This window comes from Lepidochelys olivacea (genome assembly GCF_965140295.1).
Source record: "Lepidochelys olivacea isolate rLepOli2 genome assembly, chromosome: 6".
Taxonomy (NCBI): Eukaryota; Metazoa; Chordata; order Testudines; family Cheloniidae; genus Lepidochelys; species Lepidochelys olivacea.
In genome coordinates this window covers 18,014,609-18,036,240 of record NC_140416.1, presented here as the reverse complement: position 1 = coordinate 18,036,240, position 21,632 = coordinate 18,014,609, and the positions used below count along the sequence as shown (strand labels likewise).

Here is a 21,632-nt window from a genome sequence, read left to right as displayed (position 1 = left end):
CTGCAAACAGTGAAATGGATCTTGCTGTACAGAGCGCTTAAGAGATTGCTTAGCGTGGCGCTCAACACGCTAGGAGTCTTAGCTAAAAGGACGTCCTTCTCAATGGACCTCTTGGGCAGGCCGAGTCATTTGTCCAAGATACTCTGAAATAAGAAAGACAGTGAGTAACTGCAGAGTTGCAGCTTCTGTTGCAAGAAAGCAAAGAAACTTGAAGTTTAAGCAGCCCAAAGTTTGGGAGTATTTGGCTCTGGAGTTCCAGTTCAGAACCCCACTTAAATAGAAAAAAAAAAAAAACAACACTATCAAGTTGTCAGACCACCAACCCCAGAGCCCCCTAGGGCGTCCAAGAAGTACACAGTGCCTGTCCCTGGAGCACTGCCTCCTTCAGAAAGGAGGGAAAACAGAATTTGAGTAAAATCAAATAAACCAAACCTCAGCCTGGCTCTATGGTGCTGTTCACAGCACAGCATTTCCATCTTCCAAGGGAAAAATCCAGGGGGGGTTGCTGCTTCCATGTGCCAGACTGCAGCACACATTGTTCTGGGGGGTTTCCAAAGCCTGAAGCAAGACCTGAGCCTCTTCACTGACCAACTCAACAGCCACAGTGAGAAGATTTGGAAAAGTGCCTTTTGTGAGTGCATGTGCAGCTAAGGATGCGCCCAGATGCATCCAGCTCCCAAGACAGCAGGGTTCCCCTTGGTTGGTAATGCAACCAGTGCAGTTCCACTGGGCAAGAGGGGAGAAGTACACAAGGGGTACACACCCCACGTGAGATGGCCAAGCTCCGTAGGGGCTCCCTGCACTGGACAGTGGTGGGATCGCTGCCATCTGGGCTGAAGTAGCCTCTAGACATGGGGTTCCAAATCATGCCAAGGGCGTGGGGACGAAAGGACGCTTCCTTCATTCTCCCCCTTGCCCACAACCAAGTTTCCCTAGTGCTCAGCCCAACTATGCAGGCTGGGAACTGGGAAAAATTATTGGCTGCCCTGGAACAATGACCAAGGGCTGCCACGCCACAATGCTTTTACCAAGGCCAGCTCAACCATCCACAAGGCAATTGGCAGAGCGATGCTGCAAGGGTTTAACTTTCATTTCTGTTTGCTCCTTATGTAACCCCCTCATTAACTCAGGCCCTTCACAGGGTCATTGGGTGACAATTCCATGGGAATCTCCATGGGGAGGTAACACCTTGGAGAACCGAAGCCTTAGATTATAAACACCTTGGGACATAATTTCCCTGTCACCCCATATACGCCAACAGCACTATGATCTAAATTGTGCTGAGCACTGCAAGGACGGTCTCAGATTACACACCCATTACACATTTAAAGGAACTGACTTCCATGGATTTAGAATCTAACATGCCATCGCCCAAGTGATTTTTATATACATCAAAGATGGGGCTTTCAAAGTCCACCTGGGGATTTAGATGCCCAAAAATTCCCATCCATTTTAGAAAATCTCAGCCTAAACATACAGCGTCTCCAGTCATTTAGGAACAACACTGATAGACGCAGAAAGACTGATCAGGAAGAGGGGCAGAGACAGAAAGGCATCCTTCAAGCTAGCTGTATTCCTTAATAAAGAAGGATTGCTACATCAGGACGAATGCTGAGTCAGGATGACTGACACTGGAATCACAGGGTGAGGTTCTATGGACTGTGTTATGCAGCTGGTCTGACGAGACCGCCACATCGCTCTGTTCTGGGCTTGAAATAGATGGCTCTATGAAGTCTATCTGACCAGTGTTCCAGAGTGGGTATTTTCAGTTTGGCTCCCTTGTTGTTCTAGGGCCCACTCTAATTCCCATTAAAATCAATGGAAAAATTCCATCTATCTGTCCCTGATCATCGCTGTATCTGAGTGTATCATAATCAGTAGGTCACTTCCCCACCTGGGAAGTAGGGACAGGCTATTATTTCCATATTACAGATGGGAAACTGAGGCACAGAGAGGCTAAGTGACTTGTCCAAGGTCACCAGGAATCCACAGCAGAGCAGGGAATTGAACTTGGGTCTTCCAAATACCAAGTCGGTGCTTTAAACCACTGGGCCATTCTTCTCATTGACCATGATGGGAGCTGGTGTTAGCACAAGCCCAGCTCCCCACAACAGAGAAAGAACAGAAGCCAAAAGCCAAGAACAAAACATGAGGAGCAAAGCTACAGCCAAGTTACCTGGCGATGGACGTGGATGCTGCTGGGGCCGAAAGATGTAGTCCCATAGCTAGTGACATAATAGTGAGCAGGGGGCGGGGTCTGCGGAACCTCCAGGTCACTTGGAACTGAAAGGAAAGAGAAGGAGACATCAGCCTGCCATGCCACAGCCATGCAGTGAATCCCCAGAACCCCCCACCCCACTGACAGTGTAAAGTGCTTGACACATTAACTCATCCCTCCTGGCAGTGGAGGCAGAGCCTCAGCCGGTGCCAGCTGGCTTAGCTCCATTGACTTCAGTGTAGCTAGGGCGATTTATACCAGCTACGCATCTGCGCCAGAACGTGAGAGGCAGATAACAGAAGCCTGTTGTAAGGGAACAGCTGAGGGGCCAGCAGGAGCTGGCTGCCAAGTCACAGTGGTCTTTAAATAAAAAAGAGTGGGGAAAATGGCTCAGAGAAACTTGGGAGTTTATTAGGAGCAGTTCTTAACACTAGGGAGCTGCCTGTCAGAGATGGATTGTAGGACACTGCATTGTTGGGCCTTTTACAGATGGGGAAACTAAGGAAAAATGGTTATGCGGGTCAGGGCAGAGCTGGGATTAGAACCCAAGTGTCCCAATTCCCAGGCCTTGTGTTGCTGTAAGCCCTGACCATGCTTATGGTCATGCTTAGCTGATTACAGTCGTGCACTTAGAAGACTCAACTGAGATCAGGGTGCCATTGTGCTAGGTGCTGTGCAAACACGGCGAATGACAGGCCCTGCCCCAAACAATTCATGATCTACATAGACCAGAGACAGAGGAAGTATTAGCACCCCCAGTGTACAGATGGAGAACCACAGCAAAGACAGACGACGACTCAGGGTATGTCTACACAGGGATAAAAAAAAAAAAAAAAAACCACAGCAGCTGACCCCAGGCTCCAGGGCTGAAAAATTGATGTATAGACCTTCAGGCTCAGGCTGGAGCCCAAATGTTGGGACTCTGCCAGGGGGGAGGGTCCCAGAGTTCCCGCTCGAGCCCGAACGTCTAAAGCAATTTGTAGCCCTGCAGCCCGAGCCCAACAAGACTGAGCCAGCCGTGGGGCTTTTATCCCTGTGCAGACATACCCTCAGTGACAGGAAATCCTTCTACCTTCATCTTGTGGCAGAAACTGGCCCCTATGCTATAGCCGGATTCTAACCCTCTGCCCGTACCTTTGGGTAAAAGCAGCTCAGTTCGAAACCGATGGCCACATGTTCCACAAGTTTTAATTTCTTCCTTCGTCCTTAAAATAAAAAGAAAGGAAAAGAAAAAAAACTAAATGAAAGTGCCACTAAACACCTTTACAGCCATGGAAGACTCTTTGGGATTCAAAACAAATCATTTCTAAACAACTGCTCTTTCTAAAATGTTATGGACAAAAAAAGAGAGAGAAAATGTTGCCTGTGGTCTAAAGGGAGGATTTTGTAGTTGAGATACTAGACTGGTAGCCTGGGGTTTATTCCCAGCTCTGCCATGGGCTTCCTAAGAGACCTTTGCCAAGCCACTTAAAATGAAGATTACATAGCAGCAAATGGAGTTCTTTGAGATGAACCCCTGCATATTCCTGCTTGTGGGACCAAGACACCCGGGCCACAAGCCGGTGGCAATAGGGGAGTGGGAATATGCAGAGGTCACTCAAAGAAGGACCACAATTTTCAAAGCTAAGTGTTTAAATACAGATGTAGGGTCCCATTTCCAAAAGGGCTCAGAGTTGTTCCCCTTGAAGTCACTGCCAACTTCAAAAGGAGCAGAGTTAGACCAGGCTCAGTGCTTTTGAAAAATCCCACCCATAATCCCTATTTACACACCACAATCAAAGTGGATCAATTTTCAGAAGCACTCAACTCCCAGTGGAAACAATGGGACTTCAGAGGCACTCCGCCCCTTTGAAAGCCAGTCTGCTTTGGTTTGGATGCCTAAATACGGATTTAAGGCCTGATTCAGCAACGATTAGGTGCTGAATTACTTAGCTGTCTGGGGCAGGGACTGTCTGTTCTGTGTTTGTACAACACCTACCACAATGCGGCCCATGACCAGGGCTTCTAGGAGCTACTGCAATACAAATAACAAATAATAATAGAAGTCAAGCACACACTTAAGTGCTTTGCTGCATAGCAGTTCAAGTGCCCAATGTTAGACACCCAAGTTTGAAAATTGTGTCCTTAACCTCTTGGCGCTTCTGTTTCCTGTTCCGTAGAATGGGGTCAGTAGTTATTTGCTTCACTGGCATGTAGTGAGGATTCAGACCGTTGTAATGCGACTTGCTCTGCTCTGATGGAAGGTATTATAGACATGCAAAGAATGGGTCTGTTTTTAGAACTGATCAACATTTGTACTGTGGTAGCAGGTGCTCACACCCCCACTGCAGATATTTCCTCTAGGAAAAACAGGTTACAGGACATACGTACACGGTGTTCTTGTCATCCACATCTGGCCAGAAAAATTCTGCAGGACATTCTGCCGTTCGACAAGGTGCCTTCATGCACATGTGGAGACCAGGCCACTCCTCTGAGAGCTTCCGGATGATGAAGATGATCGCCATGAAAAAATCCCATGTGAACTGGAATTCTTTAGATGAATAAGGGAAAGAACCGGCTGCTGTTAATCATCACAGTTACCTGGACTGAGTTAGCCCATTTAGAGCACAAATGGTAACGGGCAGGCAAGAGTTGCTTGTAGGCTGGGTTATAGGCAAACAGTTGCACCAGGTGGGTTCTTTCCAGTTCACCCAGACTAGACACCCTGGAGGAGCAATTTAAAGGGTGGGGGAAAGTATTGGTGGCCTGACCCCATCCCACTCTGTGACAAGATCTATGCACTATATGCAGCATAGGCAAGAGTGGTAACGCAAGAGGCCTACAGGCCGGCATCCTGTAAGACTTAGCTTAAGCTAAGAGCATTTGCATATGCTGGGCCGTGGTATTTTGACCCAGATAACGAACTAGGCCAACCTCTAGGCTAGCTCAAGTCCCTAGCTGCCCATTATATGCAACCCCCCCCCTTCAAACCTGCAAAAGCCCCTAGACAAAACGTTGCCACAAGCAAACTGCAGATCTTGATAACGACAAAGTGTGTCAGCACAGTGCTAATTATGATCCTGTTTACTTTGGCTCCTTATAAGGCTTTATGAACAATGCTTGAGTGATAAAAATTAAGGAAACGTATCATTTGACTTGAATGATAAAAAACTATAGAAGGCTGATATTCTAGGGGCAGGGCAGAGAGAGACCAGGGGGGCACCTGTGTGTGACCATCTCTGTCTTCCTCTCCCTGCGTGCTTGTATTCAAATAAAAAGGACCTTAGCCTGTTTGAACCAAACAGATGAGGTGACTCGTTTTCCACAACAGAAGCTGGACCAAAAAACAGTCCCCAAAAGCCACGTCGTGCCCTTCTTTGCTTATTATTTGTCTTGCCATAACACCAAGCAGCCCCAGGCATAGACCAGAACCCCAGGGCGCTAGGCACTGTATAAACCGAACAAAAACAGAGTTCTTGCCCAACAGAGTTTATGGCCTCAAACTTTTATTTAAAAGTATTTTTCCTGCTTTTATTCCCATTATGGTAGTGAGGCCCTTCTTTCTGCTAGAGCACCAGAAAACGGTGACACTAAGACACTGAGCCGTTGGAGGGGAGGGAATGTTTAAAACTCTTTTAGGAGGGGATGGTTGTGCGAGTCAATGCCTGTGTAACTCAAACATCAAGAAGAGTTCCCTTTGTGAAAACTTCAGTCTCGCTCTCCCCTTTGAAGGCTGAGAAAATTCTGTCTCCAACCCGCCAGCAAGGACAGGGAAGATGCGGTCTGAGGATATTGCTCCTCATGCCAAGGTAAAACATAAAACTTAATGAAAGGGAGGAAAAAAAAGTTTACTTTGAAAAATCTCAACCTGATCTTAAATCTGGAATCGGTCTCCTGTCATCCCAGGCAGTTTATTTTGAGAGAGACACTGTGGGACCCCGATTTCATTAAGATCTTGGGAACACCCAAATCTTTAAGAAGTTGGAAGTTCTATTAATCAGGGTTTCCCCAGGTTAGAGAGAGATGCTCCAATGGGACAAGCCAGGGGAAGTCACATGGTTCTCTGTAGGCTAGGGAGCTTCAGAGAGTTCAACTCTTGGAGACACAACCCAGCTGTGGCTAACCAAGAGTCAGTAAGTGGGGATCATGCTGTACATGCACTGGACCAGCATGCAACACAAGTGCCAGTTTGTTTAGGGGAGTTTGGGTGCAGTACACGAAAGCAGATGGCAAGCGGACAACTACCCTCCACTCCCAGGCCAGGGAAAGCGAAAGAGAACATACTCAGTAGAGAAATCAGTGCCTTCATTTTCACCTGTCCTTTGCGCTGGCTTTCTGCTCCGGAGTTCAATATAACTATAGCCCTTCTGGTTGTTCTCTTTGATCAGCAAGGGTTTGCCACTGCATATGAGCAGGCAAGTGACCTTCGCAATCCAGTGGGCCGAGTAGAAGGAGCAAGCTTTCACCATGAGCCTGCAATGAGATTGGAGAGACATCAGCCAAAAGATTGAGACAGTTCTGCCCTCCAGCATCATGGAAACTATTTTCAGCCCCACCTGCTGCCAGAATATATGTAGCCAACCCCAGTTGGGACAACAATGGGGATTGAACCAGGGACCTCTCATACTGTATTAAAAACATGAGCATCTACCGCTGGAGCGAAAGGACTGAGACCCATTGCTAGCAGCTGGAGCAGACCCATTAAGAGAGCTGGTTGGGAATTTTTCTACTCAACATGCAGATTCATTGGAATCAAAACTTTTTGCGAAAATGTTCCAGATTCAAGAAAAAACTTTCATCAGCAAAGGTCTTCGGATCCAGGATGGAATTTCTGGTCAAAAAATCAGACCGAGTGCCCAGAATAGTGCAGAACTCAGGGGTGAGGCAAGTCCCTGCTCTGACTGATTCAGAGCAGTGTCTTGAACCTGGCTCTCCATATCCCAGGTCTGTGCCTCAATCACCATTGGCTAGTCTGGGGTGGGAGGAGCCTCTGTCTCTCTTTGCACAACAAATTTTGAAAGGTGTCAGTTTCGTTCCACTTCGGAACAAAAAACTCCAAAGCCTCTGCATTTTTTGCAACAATTGAAATGTTTTCTGGGCTGTCCTACTCGTTAACCCGGTGATACTCGGACTGAAGCTCGCAAGCCACAAGCACCTCCTGTGTCTCTCTGCAGCACAGGATATTAAAACACTGTGATTTAATTATTTACCAGTCTAAGTTATTAACCAATCAGGATGTTTTTACTATTTTATTAACCAATTGTAGTTGATAAAATGTTAATACTTGGTCAGTCATTTTGCTGAGAGAGAGAGAGAGAGAGAACACACACACCTACAGTATGTATTATTTAGTATATAATATTTAGTGTATATATACACACTAGATATTTCCCCGTCATACTTTTAAATATGAAGATATTGTACTGTGGTAAATGAAACAATGAATTCATGCTCCTTTGGCTCTTTTGATCCCTTATTTGACTCCTGAATCACTGAGGTCTGAGTATCACTGCACTAACCTCTTCTGAGGCTCAGCCACTAGAGGCTGACAAAGACTCACATTCTCCTAGAGCATCTCTCTCACACACACAAACTCACTCACTCATTTGTTTCTCTTTCTTGCTGGCTTTTCCTTCCCTTCTAGCCCTAGAAAGGCCAGCAGTCAAAAGCTTCTTCCTAAAGTAAATAGCTGCCCCATACATCAGACAGCCTGCGTGCTTGGTACATGTTGGGTAGCTAACAATCCCACAGGCAAACCACAATATTATTAGTATGGATGGATGGATTCATACACGCATCTCGGAGAGTGCCTCTTCCCGCTTCTCTCACTCTTGATGCAGCAAGATGACACTGATTTGAACAAGCTACCTTGCCAACATGGATCCGTTGGGTACAAATCACTTCTTTATGCAGAGATAAGAAACTTTAGAATGGATTGTTGAGTCTGCCATTCATTTTCTGGAAGGGAAGAAATGCCCTGGGCTCTAGTGTGTCATTCAGCAAAGAGGCCCAGCTTCCCCACCAGCTGTTAACAAAACCCCTCAATGCTCTAAAAGCTGCATGAACTGAAGCTTGGTGGCCAACTGAAAAGAAAAAAATTACCACCAAAACAAGACACTCCACTACACATACTTCTCCCTTAGTGAGAGGATGAGAGAACAAGTGACAGATGCGTAGTCAGGTTGCTTAATGCACTACTGGAAGGCACTCAGATACTACAGTGATGAGTACACCATAAAAACTTATACAGGGAGAATAGAATTAGATGTTCCTTTGAATATTGGGGAACCCCAGATCCTGACTGGATGGTATGATATGGCTGATAATTAACTCAAGAGGCGATGAATCCAGATCATGACACATTGTGTCCAAACTCATCCCCATGACTGGGTGAAGAGGAGTGTTTGTGAAGGTTCGGAGATGGGCTATCCTACAGGGTATAAGATCAACTGAACTGCAGGAGGAGGGAAACCTCACAACTTCTTCATATTACAATGACTCTGACTCTCAGCCTTGCCCTGGCTGTAAGCAGAGATCAACCAGAAAGGTAAACTACCCTAGCTGGATTTGTTTTTTTGCTGTGCTAACTCAGAAGTCACAGACAGCCAGACTCAAAAGGGAAGGCAATGACCCAGCAAGACACCCAGGACTGTCTGAGCTCATGAGATGAAGTAGAAGATGCACTCCTTCACCATGGCATCCAGAGTTTGGTTTTTGCCCCACCAAAGGGATGATTCCAAGGAGCAAAAGCTAGGTCTGTGGAAGTAGTTCGGGTGTGCTAGACCATATCTCCCTCTTCCCCATGAGTCCTTGCACAGTATATATGCCTCTTCTAGAACAGGGCTCTCTAAGAGATGAAGCTCAGCCATTGCTGGCTCTTTGTGAAAGAGAATATGGCTCAGCAAATGGGATTATGAAAGCGTCCTCCCCGTTCTCCTGTTCTCCCCTCCATAATGCTCCCTGCAGTTACTTTGTTCAGCTCTTCTAGATACTAATAGATGACTTAGCAGACCCATAAAGGCTGGAGACCAATGCTCCAGAGAACCCACCTCCCAGCACAAATCTCCACATGCATGTGGTTTGCCAACTCCCGGCGTTTCAGGATTACTGGCACACCCGCTTGGATAGAAATAAAGCCATAGAGAGGCATGTGACCAAAACAATATGCAATGACTTACACATGCAGCACCAAACACCACAAATGAGAACCATGCGTTATGAATTCCTGGGCAGTACACTGCTAACATGCCCTATTATTAATAATTTATATAACAGTAGCACCTGCAGGCCTCAGTTGAGTTCATAACTTCATTGGGCCGGTGCAGTACCCACCCAAAGAGATTTCCACTCTAGGCAGAGGGAGAATCATTCTTCCCATTTCACAGATGGAGAACCGAGGCTCCGAGAGAGGATGAATTGACTTGCCCAAGGTCACACAGAGTCTGTGGCAGAGCTAGGAGTTGAACCCAGATCTCTTGAGGCACAGTCCAAGGCCTTAACCACTAGGCCAACCTTCCTTTTGATAGCTATGAATTAATGTGTTTGTTTATACTAGTACCAACTACATGCTTCCCAGACAGACAAGAAGGAATGACCCCTGCGCTGACAGGCTCCCCAGCTCACATGGCCAAGGCAAGTGGGCTGGCTTCTTACCTTTGGAAGAAGCCCTCTGGGATCTCAGGTGAAAAGTAGGCCCGGATGTGGAGATCCTCCAGATGATCTCCTCCCCACCTCTCAGAAACCTCCTCGCTCTGGTTGAGATACGTGGGAAACAAGTAATAGGCCTCGCGGCAGTTCTGCGTTGTTTCCCACAGCTTCCCCGGCACAAACTCCCTGGCCCCTGGGTTGAGGTCCTTGGCATGCCTCACCTCCAGGCAGATCTCAAAGTGCTCCAGAAGGCTGAACAGCTTCCCCTTCTGGGCCTTGTGCCCTACCATCTCCTCAAAGACGTCCTTCATCCCTTCCAAGTAGAGCTGGTGCTTGACCAAGGCTCGCATGGCCCGCTGGCACAGCATGGCCTTCGACTTGAATGTCCACACCCAGTTGGACTGGTCTCTGATGGTAGCGTGTTCTCCCACCAGCAGGTCCACGGAGATGCTTTCCAGCTGCTGCACCAGGCGATATCTAACAAGGATCTGAACGGGAAGGAACAAAAGCTCAGCGAGCCAGGAAGATTTCAGTAATGGATGCAGTTTGGCTTAGGTACTTACAACACCCACATCACCATTATATCTGAGGGCCTCACAGTCTTTATTGTATCTATCCTCACAACACCCATGAGGAGGGAGGGAAGTGTTCTAATCCCCATTTTATGCATGGGCAACTGAAGCACCGAGATTAAGCAGCTTGTCAAAGGTCACATAGAGAAAGTCTGTAGAGAAGCAGGGAATTGAACCTGGTTCTCCCAAGTCCTCGGCTAGCACCCTATCCTTCCTCCTAGCCTCATCTCCCTGCAACACAGCAGGCACAAGGCTCCTCCAGCAATCACAGGGAATGGGACCAGGTTCCTTCTACACAGTGCACACCAGTACGAGGAAAACAGAGGCCATAGTTGCATCCAATGAATGAGCTGTAGCTCACGAAAGCTTATGCTCAAATAAATTGGTTAGTCTCTAAGGTGCCACAAGTACTCCTTTTCTTTTTGCATAGTTGAACTGAGGCCGAAAAGGACTATTTTTAAAAAGGGGGCAAGGGGAGGAGAATCCGAATCAGAGGCATTCATTCGCTCTTCAGGATAAATTCAAATGCTATTGGATGGCTTCAAGAGACTGGGGAGAGGATCATCTAAGCCAGGTTGGTAAGAGTAGGGTCTAACTGTATTGTTAAATTTATTCACCAAAATCTGGATTACTACAGATAATGCACTATAAGTATCTTATGACTTTTAAACCAAACTTTGTATTTGTGGATAAGTACTATACCGAGATGTGCAGACACTCGTTCCTTAACCTGTGTATTATATAATTTTAACATTAGCTTTAATAAAATGTTTAAATCTGCTGGCTGTGAAGATAAATTAGAGGCCTCAGTCCAGTTCCTAGTAGACAGTGTCCACATCACAGTGGTTAGATCAGGAGACTGGAATTAGGGACTCGTCGGTTCTATTCCTGTCCATGATTTGCAGCATGACCTTAGGTATTTTGCTTCCATTTACCTATAATGCTGACTCTTTCACACAACTTTGTTAGACGTCATTGATCGCTTGCAAAGTCCTTTGAGAAACTCAGCGGATAGGCCTTAGTAAGTGTAAGATCATCTCCGAGACTTGCCCCAGAAACTGAGGCATGGCTGGAGAGCAAAATGCCTTTCTTTAAGGCTTGTTCTTTCCAAACCACCCATCACTCTTGTGTCTGGACAATGGTGTGCAGGGTGGCATGAAACAGAACATGCAGGGAGGCAGGACACTGCTTCCCAGAGAAATAACCTGGTCATGGAGGGAGGGTTCTACAGGGACCCATACGCTCACCTTGAACATGGTTATTAGAAAGGCTGGCCGGAGAAAGACTGTGCTTTCCAGCTGCTTGATTTCTTCATACCATATAATCAGCCCGATGCGGTGGAGGTATCTCAGGATGTCCCGGAAAAGCTCTGTGCCCAGATGGCTCAGGTGCTCTCGGCGGGTGATTTCACTAAGTAAGTGGTTGAGGTCCATTATGCCTAGAGAGAGAACAGGATCACATGGACACTACTAACACAGGGTTTCAAACAGCAGCTGAAATGCCAGTGTGTGGGTGCTTGCCCGAGGCTGAGTCCTAAAAGGGCCAACATATATCAGTGCTAACACCCAGGTCTTGGCAAATCCCACTCCAGGTCAAAGGCGACTTCTGGCAGAACTGGACTCAGGAATCCTGAAGCACCAGGAGGGGCGGGGGGCACGGCGGGGAGCGGGGAGAAGAGAAGCTGAGTGCCTTTGTTTGCATGACAGTACCCAGGGTGTTTGTCCAACTCTCAGCTATTTCACTGCAGGGCTGTGGTAGGAGTATTCAGAACAAGCCAGAGGTAATTAGATATGCACACGTATACAGATATGTACCAGGCTCTTTGAAAAGGTTACTGAAATACACAGCTCTCCCCGTTATGGACCTAGTCCAGCAGTCCTTACTCAGATTAGTAGCTCCACTGAAGTCTAACCCTTTACATGAGGAAGTGTTTGCAGGATCAGGCCTTTGGCTGTGCACTGCCAATATGTTCCTCTAAGGAACTTAATGCAGCTCAATCTAGCCCAATTTAAACAAGAATGGACTTATTTACTCCCAATGAGCCCAGAGTGGAGACTGATCATTGGGGCTGCTACACTTCCCCTTACTCCGCACAGCACAGGAAGAGAAAATCCACACAAGAGGAACAGAGCCTGGAGCACCGAGATGGCATTTCAGCCTAACTTCTGTGTCTGACATCCCTGGCTCTTGTAGGTTGAGCCAATAGACGCAGGCACAGGAATGATCTACACTGCAGCCAGGAGATCCTGCTGCCTCCCCAGTCTCTGGTTCTCAGATACACTTTGCTCATTATCTCTAGAACCTCTCTAGGTCTAAGCTAATCCAAGGTGGGCTATTTTAGAACATAACTAGGCTGGCCATGTGCAGGGATAGTGCTGCTATGTCACTGGCTGGAAACAGCAGAGCTCCTTAGTTACTAGACATACAGTGAAATCGCAGCCCCCATTGTGCTGACGCGGGAATAAACGGAAGACAGAATTGACTAGAATATGGTTCAATGCTCTGCCCTGCAATAGAATGGGGTTTGCTTCCCAATCTCTCACCCCCTAGCCGTGCAGCGCCTGGGACTTGCTACAGGCCACCACCGGCTTAGCTCCTAGATTGGAAACGGTGTTGAATCTCTGAACTGCCACCGTGTCTCCAGTGGACTAGGGAGCAGTGAGTTTATTGGGCATCAAAGGGAGTCCTTGGCCAGCCTTCCTTAGCCAAAAAGATGGTGGCTGTGGCATAGGTCCCCTAACGCGGTGAACTCTCAGTGGGAAAGGGTGGTGGGGAGAAGAGATGATCTATCGACACCTACCATGTTCTGCTGTCCCCTCACTCTGCTCAGTATCTACGATTGCCGCTTCCACTTCCTTATAGACAGGGGGCAGCACTCGGATAACATTAGGAAATATTTCTTCATTCCTGACATGCTCCAAAATAGTAGTCTCAAGTTTTTTAATATCCCAGTAATTAGTGCAATTGACGGGAACAAGGTTTAAAATCTGGAAGGAAAGCACGCGGTTACTATGGAACACTCAGGGCGCCATATGCCATATTCTGTCTAGCTCGAGCCCTGATGCTCAAGCAAGTACTAATACATAACGGGTACCAAGGTCCTCTTCAGTCGGTGACGAAAGCCAAATGCTGACAGATTTTGGTGGGTTGTGGTGTTGGGGGGAGTTTTGTCGGTCATTTATAAAGGTGTTAAGCAGCTAGTAATCATGGGATGAGAAGGAAGATTGCCCAGTGGTTAGCGTGCTGGTCTAGGACTTGGAAGACATAGATTCAATTCCCAGCTCTTCCACAGACTTCCTCTGTGACCTTGGGCAAGTCATGTCATTCCTGTGTGTCTCAGTTCCCCATCTGTAAAATGGGGATAATAGTACTTCCCTACCGCCCAGGAGTGTTGCAAGGATTAAAATATTAGAGATTGCTCCTACTACTCGGGGCCCATATAGGTGCCTTAGATAGAGAGCAGCGTCCCAGAGGGGTCTAATTTCATGGGAAGAATAAGCAGCAGGTACAGGGACACAGGAGCTCTTTGAAATTCTGTTTTCATTCAGGTGTCCCCAAGAACAAGAGATGGGGTGAGGGGGAAGAAAAGAGAAACACAAAGTATCAGGGGGAAACAACAAAATGAAACTGTTTTCTTAATACTAAGGCAGATTGGACAGAATATTTTAAACTCCGAACTTGACAAAAAATTATGAATTTTGATGAAAAAGTACGGGAGGAGTCAAAATTTGTTGCTAAATATTTCCCCCATCCTCTCCCTTTTTTGTCCATCTTGTTTTTAAATAAAGCAGCTCTACTAATACAGATTTCCACAAAATTCACCATATAACCGTTCTTTATAACCTGGGGGTACCCCAGTGATGGGCTCATGATCCAGAGATTAAATTAAAAGCAGAGATTTAGTTAACCTCTCTGGGGCTGAGCACTAGAAGCTCCTTGGAAAAGAGACTGAGTCTCCCATTGGCCTGTACAGCATTGTGTACACCTATAGTGCTGTGTAATAACCAATCAATAGCCCTACAGTCAAGGTGCAGCTCTCCATCTCCTTCAGTCGGTCCCACTGGTCCACGTAGAACTCAGACTCCTCACTGCTTTCCAGGTTGTTGATGAAGTGGGCGAGGTTTGCCCTCCTTTCCTCCAGCATGGCCTGGATCTTGCTCATGATGTCCCGCTTCTTTTCTTCCACTTCCTCCTCAGTGCAGCAGTCTGTGTGGGTTCCCACGGGCAGGACCACGGAGTTTGGGACTCGCATGAAGAGGTTATTGATCCAGAAGCCAACCAGCTCCTGGAAGATGCCATTATTGAGCTGGTACCTGAAGAATCAATCAAACCAACACTCAGCCAGTTACTGCCAGTGCAGGGCATGACAATGTGCTCTGGGTCATCCCGAGGACTGAACACAACACTGCCACAGTAAAGAGCATGTGTCTCTACAGCTTGAGCTAAAGGACTGTGTCTCCTAACTGGGGTCTGTAGCAGACTCGTTTTCCTCTATGCATGAGGCAGAGAAGAGGACAACATACACTGAAAAGTGGCTTATCTCAACACCTTCCTCTAAAATAGCTGGTGTTGGATACATGAGACTGGATGATCATTCTATAGGCACTGCCCAACTGGTGTAGACTTATACATTCCACAATCAGCACTAGATACAGCAGCTGTTCAGTGGCTTCTGTAAAAGGAGTTTGATCTCCATCCAAGGGGCTGGCAGTCACATTGCAGAGAGGGCAGGCAGCATGCCTAGTGGACAGGGCATGGGACTGCACCTTGGGAGCCCTGGGTTCTATCCCCAGCACTGCTGCGGGACCTTGGCCATGTCACTTCCCTGCTCCGTGCCTGTGTTTCCCACACACATGCACACACCCTGTGCCTGTCTGAGCTAGTTAGATTGCGAGCTCTTCAAACAAACCCATTGCAGAACACTTACTTCTGGAAGTTAATGACCAGGATGACGAGGGCCTGTGGGGTGATGAACACATGGTGGGTCACGTAGTACTCCAGCTGCCCAGCAAAGTCCCAGAAGAGAAACGTGAAGTCCTGGATGTGGAATTCGCTGATCTCAATCCCCACTGTCCGCTCCTCCTCAGACACCAGAACCACTTGCCTCTGCTTCAGGCTCTTACAGATAGTGGATTTTCCTGCCAGCGAGGCCCCCAAGAACATGGTCTTCACCCTCCTGTCTTCCTCCACATGGCAGTTCTGCAGCTGGCTGAAGTAGCTCAGGATCTGCTGGATGCCCCCAGCACAGACTTCATTGGGAGGCTCCCGCAGCGGGTTCCCATTTGCCTTGAACATCTTCAGCGGCCTCCCTTCGAACAGCTCCCTGGGGAGCTGGCGCAACGTATTATTCTGCACATAGAGCTCCTGTAAACTCACCAGCTCCAGGACAGCTTGGGGGATGGCTCGGAACAAGTTGTTGGACAGGTTGAGGTACTGGAGGCTGCTGCTGCAGGTGGCCAAGTCCTTGGGCAGAGCACTGAGGCGGTTGTTGCTCAGCCGCAAGTGTTTGAGCCTCGGAAGACAGGAGAAGATCCCCTCCGGGATCACTCGGATTTGGTTCTGATTCAGTTCCAACTTCTCCAGGTGGACCAGGCTCTGTATTTCCTCGGGGAAGTCCGCGATCTCATTCTTGGACAAGATCAGCTTTCTCAAGTTGCCGAGCTTCGAGATCCCGGCGACGTGTTTCAGCTTGTTCCGGTCCAGGTTCAGGCTCTCCATTCTGGGGTCCTGCAGGACCGTAGGAGGCAGGACTCTGAGCCTCATTGTGGAGAGAGTCACTTTACTCGCGCGGTCATCTTGCTCCTGACCTAATGGACGGAACAGATCATTACAGTGTGTGAGCCTGATTTCCAAGGGCACTCCCACTGCTCTCGCCTAGAAATCTGTCTGCTCATTTAGGGGTCTGAAAGGAACGTGTTGGTGGCTGAGCACCATTAGCCCCACGTTAATGTAGCACTTTTCCTCCCTAAGGGGCTCAGAGCACATCACAAACTCTAAAGGGTCATTTACAGACCAATGACAAGCTGCTCCTGCAGTGAAGCACGGGAGCGGTTTTAGCGGTACCTGCCCTGCACCCCTTACACAGCACGAGACGACAGGCGGGAAGAGGACATGAATATTGCGTCTGATTGAAGCTGCAGGGACAGTAGAACTGCAGGGCTGGAAGGGATCACGAGAGGACATCTAGTCCAGCCCCATGAGGCAGGGCCACATCAACCTAGACCATCCCTGACAGGTGTTGGTCCAACCTGCTCTTACAAAGCTCCGACGGGGATTCCACGACCTCCCTTGGAGGCTTATTCCAGAGCTTAACTACCCCGATCATTAGAACGTGTTTCCTAATATCTACACTAAATCTCCCTTGCTGCAGATTAAGCCCATTGCTTCTTACCCAACCTTCAGTGGACATGGAGAACAATCGATCACCAACCTCATCACAGCAGCCCTTAAATTACCTGACTTGAAATTTGACTAGGAGACAAGTTTAAAGAAGCCATACTCTCTCCCAAAGTGCCAAGGGATCTTTCATGCCAACGGCTCAGGGCCCCTGGGCAATCGGCTCAGGGCTGACTCAGCTAGAAATGCTACCTGCTGAGTGCTCACTAATGGGTTTCCCCTCAGGAACCTACTGAGCCGACCCACGCTCTTTGCTGGCAACAGACAGGGTCACAGCGTGAGGCACACCACTGCAGCTGTAGCCAGCTAGATGTATTCATGGCTCAGTGGTCAGGAGCTGAGTTCAGGACCTTCCCTCAGGCCCTCACTGCCCTTGAAGTCTAGGGACCCCCCAGGCAGATATATTGGGATGCCCGGGGGGGGGGGGGGGGGGACAGACACAAGGAGTTACAGCTTGGGAACTGCTGGCAGCCAGGGCGTCAGAGGGACTGGTGTTGCAACCAGAGAGGTCTGGGTGGGAGGAGCAGCTGGGTGAAGAACCACCCCTGGGGGCTCAGAGGGACTAAACCCCTCAAGCAGAAGCCTAGCTGGCCATCCCCAGCCCAAATAGGAAGGGTGCCTACAGCAGAGGGGTAAATGCTGGGGGGGCGAGGTCTCTCCATGGGCAGAGGGGGCTGTTCTAAGCTAAAGTAAATGAGACCAACTTCTCCATTCTGCTTCCTGTCTGGGCCTACGGCTGTGGTGCATCCTCACACACAGCTCGGAGCTCAAGAGCTGAACTCAAATGACTCTCCCCACAGGACAGATCCTTGGGAGGTCTCACCCCTCATTGAGAAAGAGTTAACACCCCTCCTCTCCCCCCTCCCCGCACATCCTCCCCCCTCCATCCCCACATAGGGCAGAGAAAATACATCTGCCTCTCCCCATTCCCCCTCCCCTCCCCCGCTGGGGCAGTGAGTGAAACAGCAAAGGCAAATCTATCTCACTTCCTCCCTCCCTTCCCCCCCCCACCACGAGGAGTTTGGCGCTGGGCAGAAAAAATAGGGAAAGGGGGTCGTTCGTTACTCACAGGCTCTCTGCTGGGCCATGCTGTCCTTTCCTGCCTGCAGCAGCTGCAACAGCTGGATCCTTTCTGAACCTCAAACGTCCCTTCTGCAGTTCCCACCTCCTGTGGAAATGTTCTTTTGAGCCCTCCCTCCTCCACCCTAGAAGATGATTTCAAAATATCTTTATCACCCTTCTTACATAAGGCACAGTGAGAAGGAACTGGGTATTCATTAGTACACACAGTAAGAAGGAGAGAGTCCCTTGGGACCCCAGCTGTCCACTTCCAGCAGCCTCCAGTTAGCAGGGACAGCAGGTAAAGGTGTTGGTAAGTTTGCTTCTCCTCGCTCCTCAAAGGGGCTGCTGTCCTTTCCTAACGAACTGCCTTTTGAAAGGCAGGACAGGGTGGCTGCGTGATAGAAAAGCAGTAAACATACTAACGACAGATGGCTTGGTTATCCCCACACCCCAGCCAACTTCAGGGGCAATTGACATCAATGTATATCACATTCTCAGGGACAGATGACCATTCTTAGGAATCTTATCACAGTAGTGTCTAGGGACCAACCAGGAACGAAGATTGCGCTAAGTACTGTACAAACCATAGCAGACAGACAGTTTCTACCCCAAAGAGCTCAGGGTCTACATGCCAGTTCTAAGATCATGCCCAAGCCATGCTGTCCAGACCAGCCACAAGCCTTCTCGACACTATGGTTAAAAGGATACATGGTTCAGCACATGTGGATGTCAGGCAGAGGTGCCAAGAATGCAACTGACATCCAACAAGCATTTCCAAGACCATGTAAAATAGACAAAGATTTTCTTCCCGGAGGCCCCCTCAGCAGGGACAGCATTTTAAAGCCAAAGCACTGTCTGGACCTGCCCTCAACTTCACAATGGCCACCCACTCATCAGCCACGGTCAGCAGGGGCCGAAACATCTAAACAAGAGTCAGCAAGGCATCAAATGAGATTAAACTAGCTAGGGATAGAAAAGTGCAATAAGAAAACATTTACAAATACATTAGAAGCAAGAGGAAGACCAAGGACAGGACAGACCTGTTACTCAATGGAGGAGGAAAAGACAACAGAAAATGAAGCAATAGGTGAAGTGTGAAATGCTTTTTTAAAACAAGGAGTCCGGTGGCACCTTAAAGACTAACATTTATTTGGGCACAAGCTTTCATGGGTAAAAAAACACTTCTTCAGATGTTTATGCCCAAATAAATCTGTTAAGTCTTTAAGGTGCCACCAGACTCCTCGTTGTTTTTGTGGATACAGACTAACATGGCTACCCCTCTGATACTTGACAAAATGCATTTTTGTTTCAGTTTTCACCAACAAGGTTAACAGTGATTGGATGACTAACAAAATGGGGTAGGATCTGAGGCTAAAATAGAGAAAGAACAAGTTAAGTTAGCTATCTTCAAGTCAGCAGGGCCTGACAAAAATACATCCTAGAACACTTAAAGGAACTGGCTGAAAAGATCTCTCAGCCATTAGCAATTATCTTTGAGAATCCATGGAGGATGGGAGAGATCCCAGAGGGCAAATATAGTACCTACTTATCTATAAAAACGGGAATGAGGACAACTCAGGGAATTCTAGACCAGGCAGCTTAATTTCAGTACTGGGAAAGATAATGGAGTAAAATAATCAATTTGTAAGCACCTAGAAGATAATAAGGTGATAAGTAACAGTCAACATGGATTTGCCAAGAACAAATAACGTCAAACCAGCCTAATATCCTTCTTTGACAGGGTTGCAAGCCTTGTGTGTAGAGGGGAAGCAGTAGATGTGATATATCTTGACCTTAGTAAGGCTTGACAATGCTTATGAGAATATCATGTGAGACGAACTAGGGAAATACAGCCTTGAAGAACCTACTATAAGATGGGTGCACAGCTGGTTGGAAAATTGTACTCGGAGAGTAGTTATCAATGGTTCAAGCCGTAAAGTCAACTGTAAAGGCATATCAAGAGGGATCTGTCCTGTGTCCAGTTCTGTTCAATATCTTCATAAATGATTTGCAAGATGACAGAGAGAGTACATTTATAAAGTTTGCAGCTGATACCAAGATGGGAACATATCACAATTCTGGGTGCAACCCAGACTAGTCAGGGGTTGTGTCACCACCTACCCTGCAACCGTGGGTGTCTCACAATGCTTTACTATTTTAACTCCCAACTTGGGTCACTCACAATCAGCCTGCCAGTGACACCGTGAGGTCTGTGTACAGCAATAGCCCTGGCCCAGCAACTCTGACCCCAGCAGCCTGTTAGCCGTGCTTTGGCTTCCAGCAGCCTTGGTTCCTACCTGCAGGTTGACCCCATCACACTCCTAGTTCTGAATTTTCCCTAAAAACATGTGCTCGGCACTGTCCAGCCCTCTCCTTGACAGTTCAGATATTATAGGTTCATTGCCCCTGTAAGGGGTTAATATACAACTCACTATTTCAATTGGATTTACCAAACAATTCAGTTTAACACACAACACTGGATTAGTTTGATTAAAGAATAAAACAAGTTTAACTCCAAAGAGATAGATTTCAAGTGAGTACAAGGCGTTAAAGTCACAAATGGTTACAAGAGAAAAAGATAAAATGTTCTCTAGTAACTAAAACTTAAATTAGACTTAGTTCAAGGTGAAATGCTTACCATGTGTTCCCAGCAACACGGCTGACCAGATTGTCAGGTCAGAATCCCTCCCAAAGGAGTGTGTATGTACGGGTGTTTTTGCCCCTCACTTTTAAAGTCCAGTTACCTTTTGAAATGCATTTTCCTGAAGGTCACCCCTAGATAAAGTTCCTTCCCACCATGAGGACGGAGACATGGAGTCTCATGGTGAAAGAGGTTTTATGTTGTTTGTTAAAATGCAGATCAACCTTTCCTGCTCCCCTCTCTTGCCATCTGGTTTCTAGAATTCCTTCTCCCAAAAAGCCTCTATACACGTGACGTGCTGAAGGCAGTCAAGAAGTTCCAGTACCAGGCCAGGCCAATGGTGACTCATTAAAAATAGCATTTGCCTTTAACAGCATTGTGTTATACACCTTCATTCACTTAGTGCAGTGGTTCTTAAAACTTTTTTTTTTTGCAGACCACTTGAAAATTGCTGAGGTTGTCAGCGGACCACTTAATGATCTTTCCAAGCGTTGTTTGTACCATTAGCTAACTATTCTACGGCGCTTTGGATAAAAGTGCTATATAAAAAAAAAAACCCTTAATAATAAAGTTTTTTTGTTCTACAAATAAAAGCACACTACTCATATTTTAATATCAGCAGTCTTACCTTTCTAAGGCAATGGATGTGCCTTGTCTCCCCCGCCACAGCACCCACAGAGCTGAGGCTGGGGAGGAGGGCCGTTTCTCCCTGGCAGCCGCAGCCCTGGAGCTGGGGAAAGTCGTCTCTTTCTCTGGCGGCCGCAGCCCTGCACATCCCAAATTCCCCCCACCCCCTCTTCTCACTCCACTGCCCCCTCCCACCTACCCCCTTTCCCCCCTTTCACCACCTCACCTTACATGTGCATCTTCTCCACAGTCCAAGCACTTAATTAGTGGAGTCACGCCTGCGCAGGTCCACTAATTAGGGAAAATGCATTTCAAAAGGTAACTGGACTTTAAAAGTGAGGGGCAAAAACACACGTACATACACACCCCTTTGGGAGGGATTCTGACCTTCATTCTCATGGGCAGCCACCCAGGAGTGCACCTTAGAGGGAACTGTGGTCCATGGACCACAGTTTGAGAACCTCTGAGTTAGTGGTTCTTTAGACAGTGT

General features: G+C 47.6%; 1 protein-coding gene across 1 annotated transcript; it reads right to left on the bottom strand.

Annotated features, from left to right (window-relative positions):
- Window positions 1-7: 7 nt before the first annotated feature.
- Window positions 8-17,950, bottom strand: LOC311521970 (malignant fibrous histiocytoma-amplified sequence 1 homolog). Its single transcript, XM_084630732.1, has 11 exons — window positions 17,882-17,950; window positions 15,344-16,223; window positions 14,438-14,729; window positions 13,217-13,403; window positions 11,664-11,854; window positions 9,851-10,332; window positions 6,513-6,670; window positions 4,589-4,748; window positions 3,353-3,423; window positions 2,177-2,283; window positions 8-143 (listed from the first exon to the last, which is right to left on the bottom strand). The coding sequence occupies exons 1-11, from the start codon at window positions 17,898-17,900 to the stop codon at window positions 126-128; spliced, it is 2,565 nt and encodes an 854-aa protein (XP_084486858.1). The 5' UTR covers window positions 17,901-17,950; the 3' UTR covers window positions 8-125.
- Between the last annotated feature and the right edge of the window lie 3,682 nt (window positions 17,951-21,632).

Excerpts from the sequence above, each read along its gene's own strand:
- LOC311521970 (XM_084630732.1), bottom strand. Across the intron at positions 13,404-14,437 it reads TGGAGAGCTGCACCTTGACT|ATTTTAAACCTTGTTCCCGT; the intron begins GTAGGGCTATTG and ends CTTTCCTTCCAG. Across the intron at positions 2,284-3,352 it reads TGAGCTGCTTTTACCCAAAG|TTCCAAGTGACCTGGAGGTT; the intron begins GTACGGGCAGAG and ends CTTTCCTTTCAG.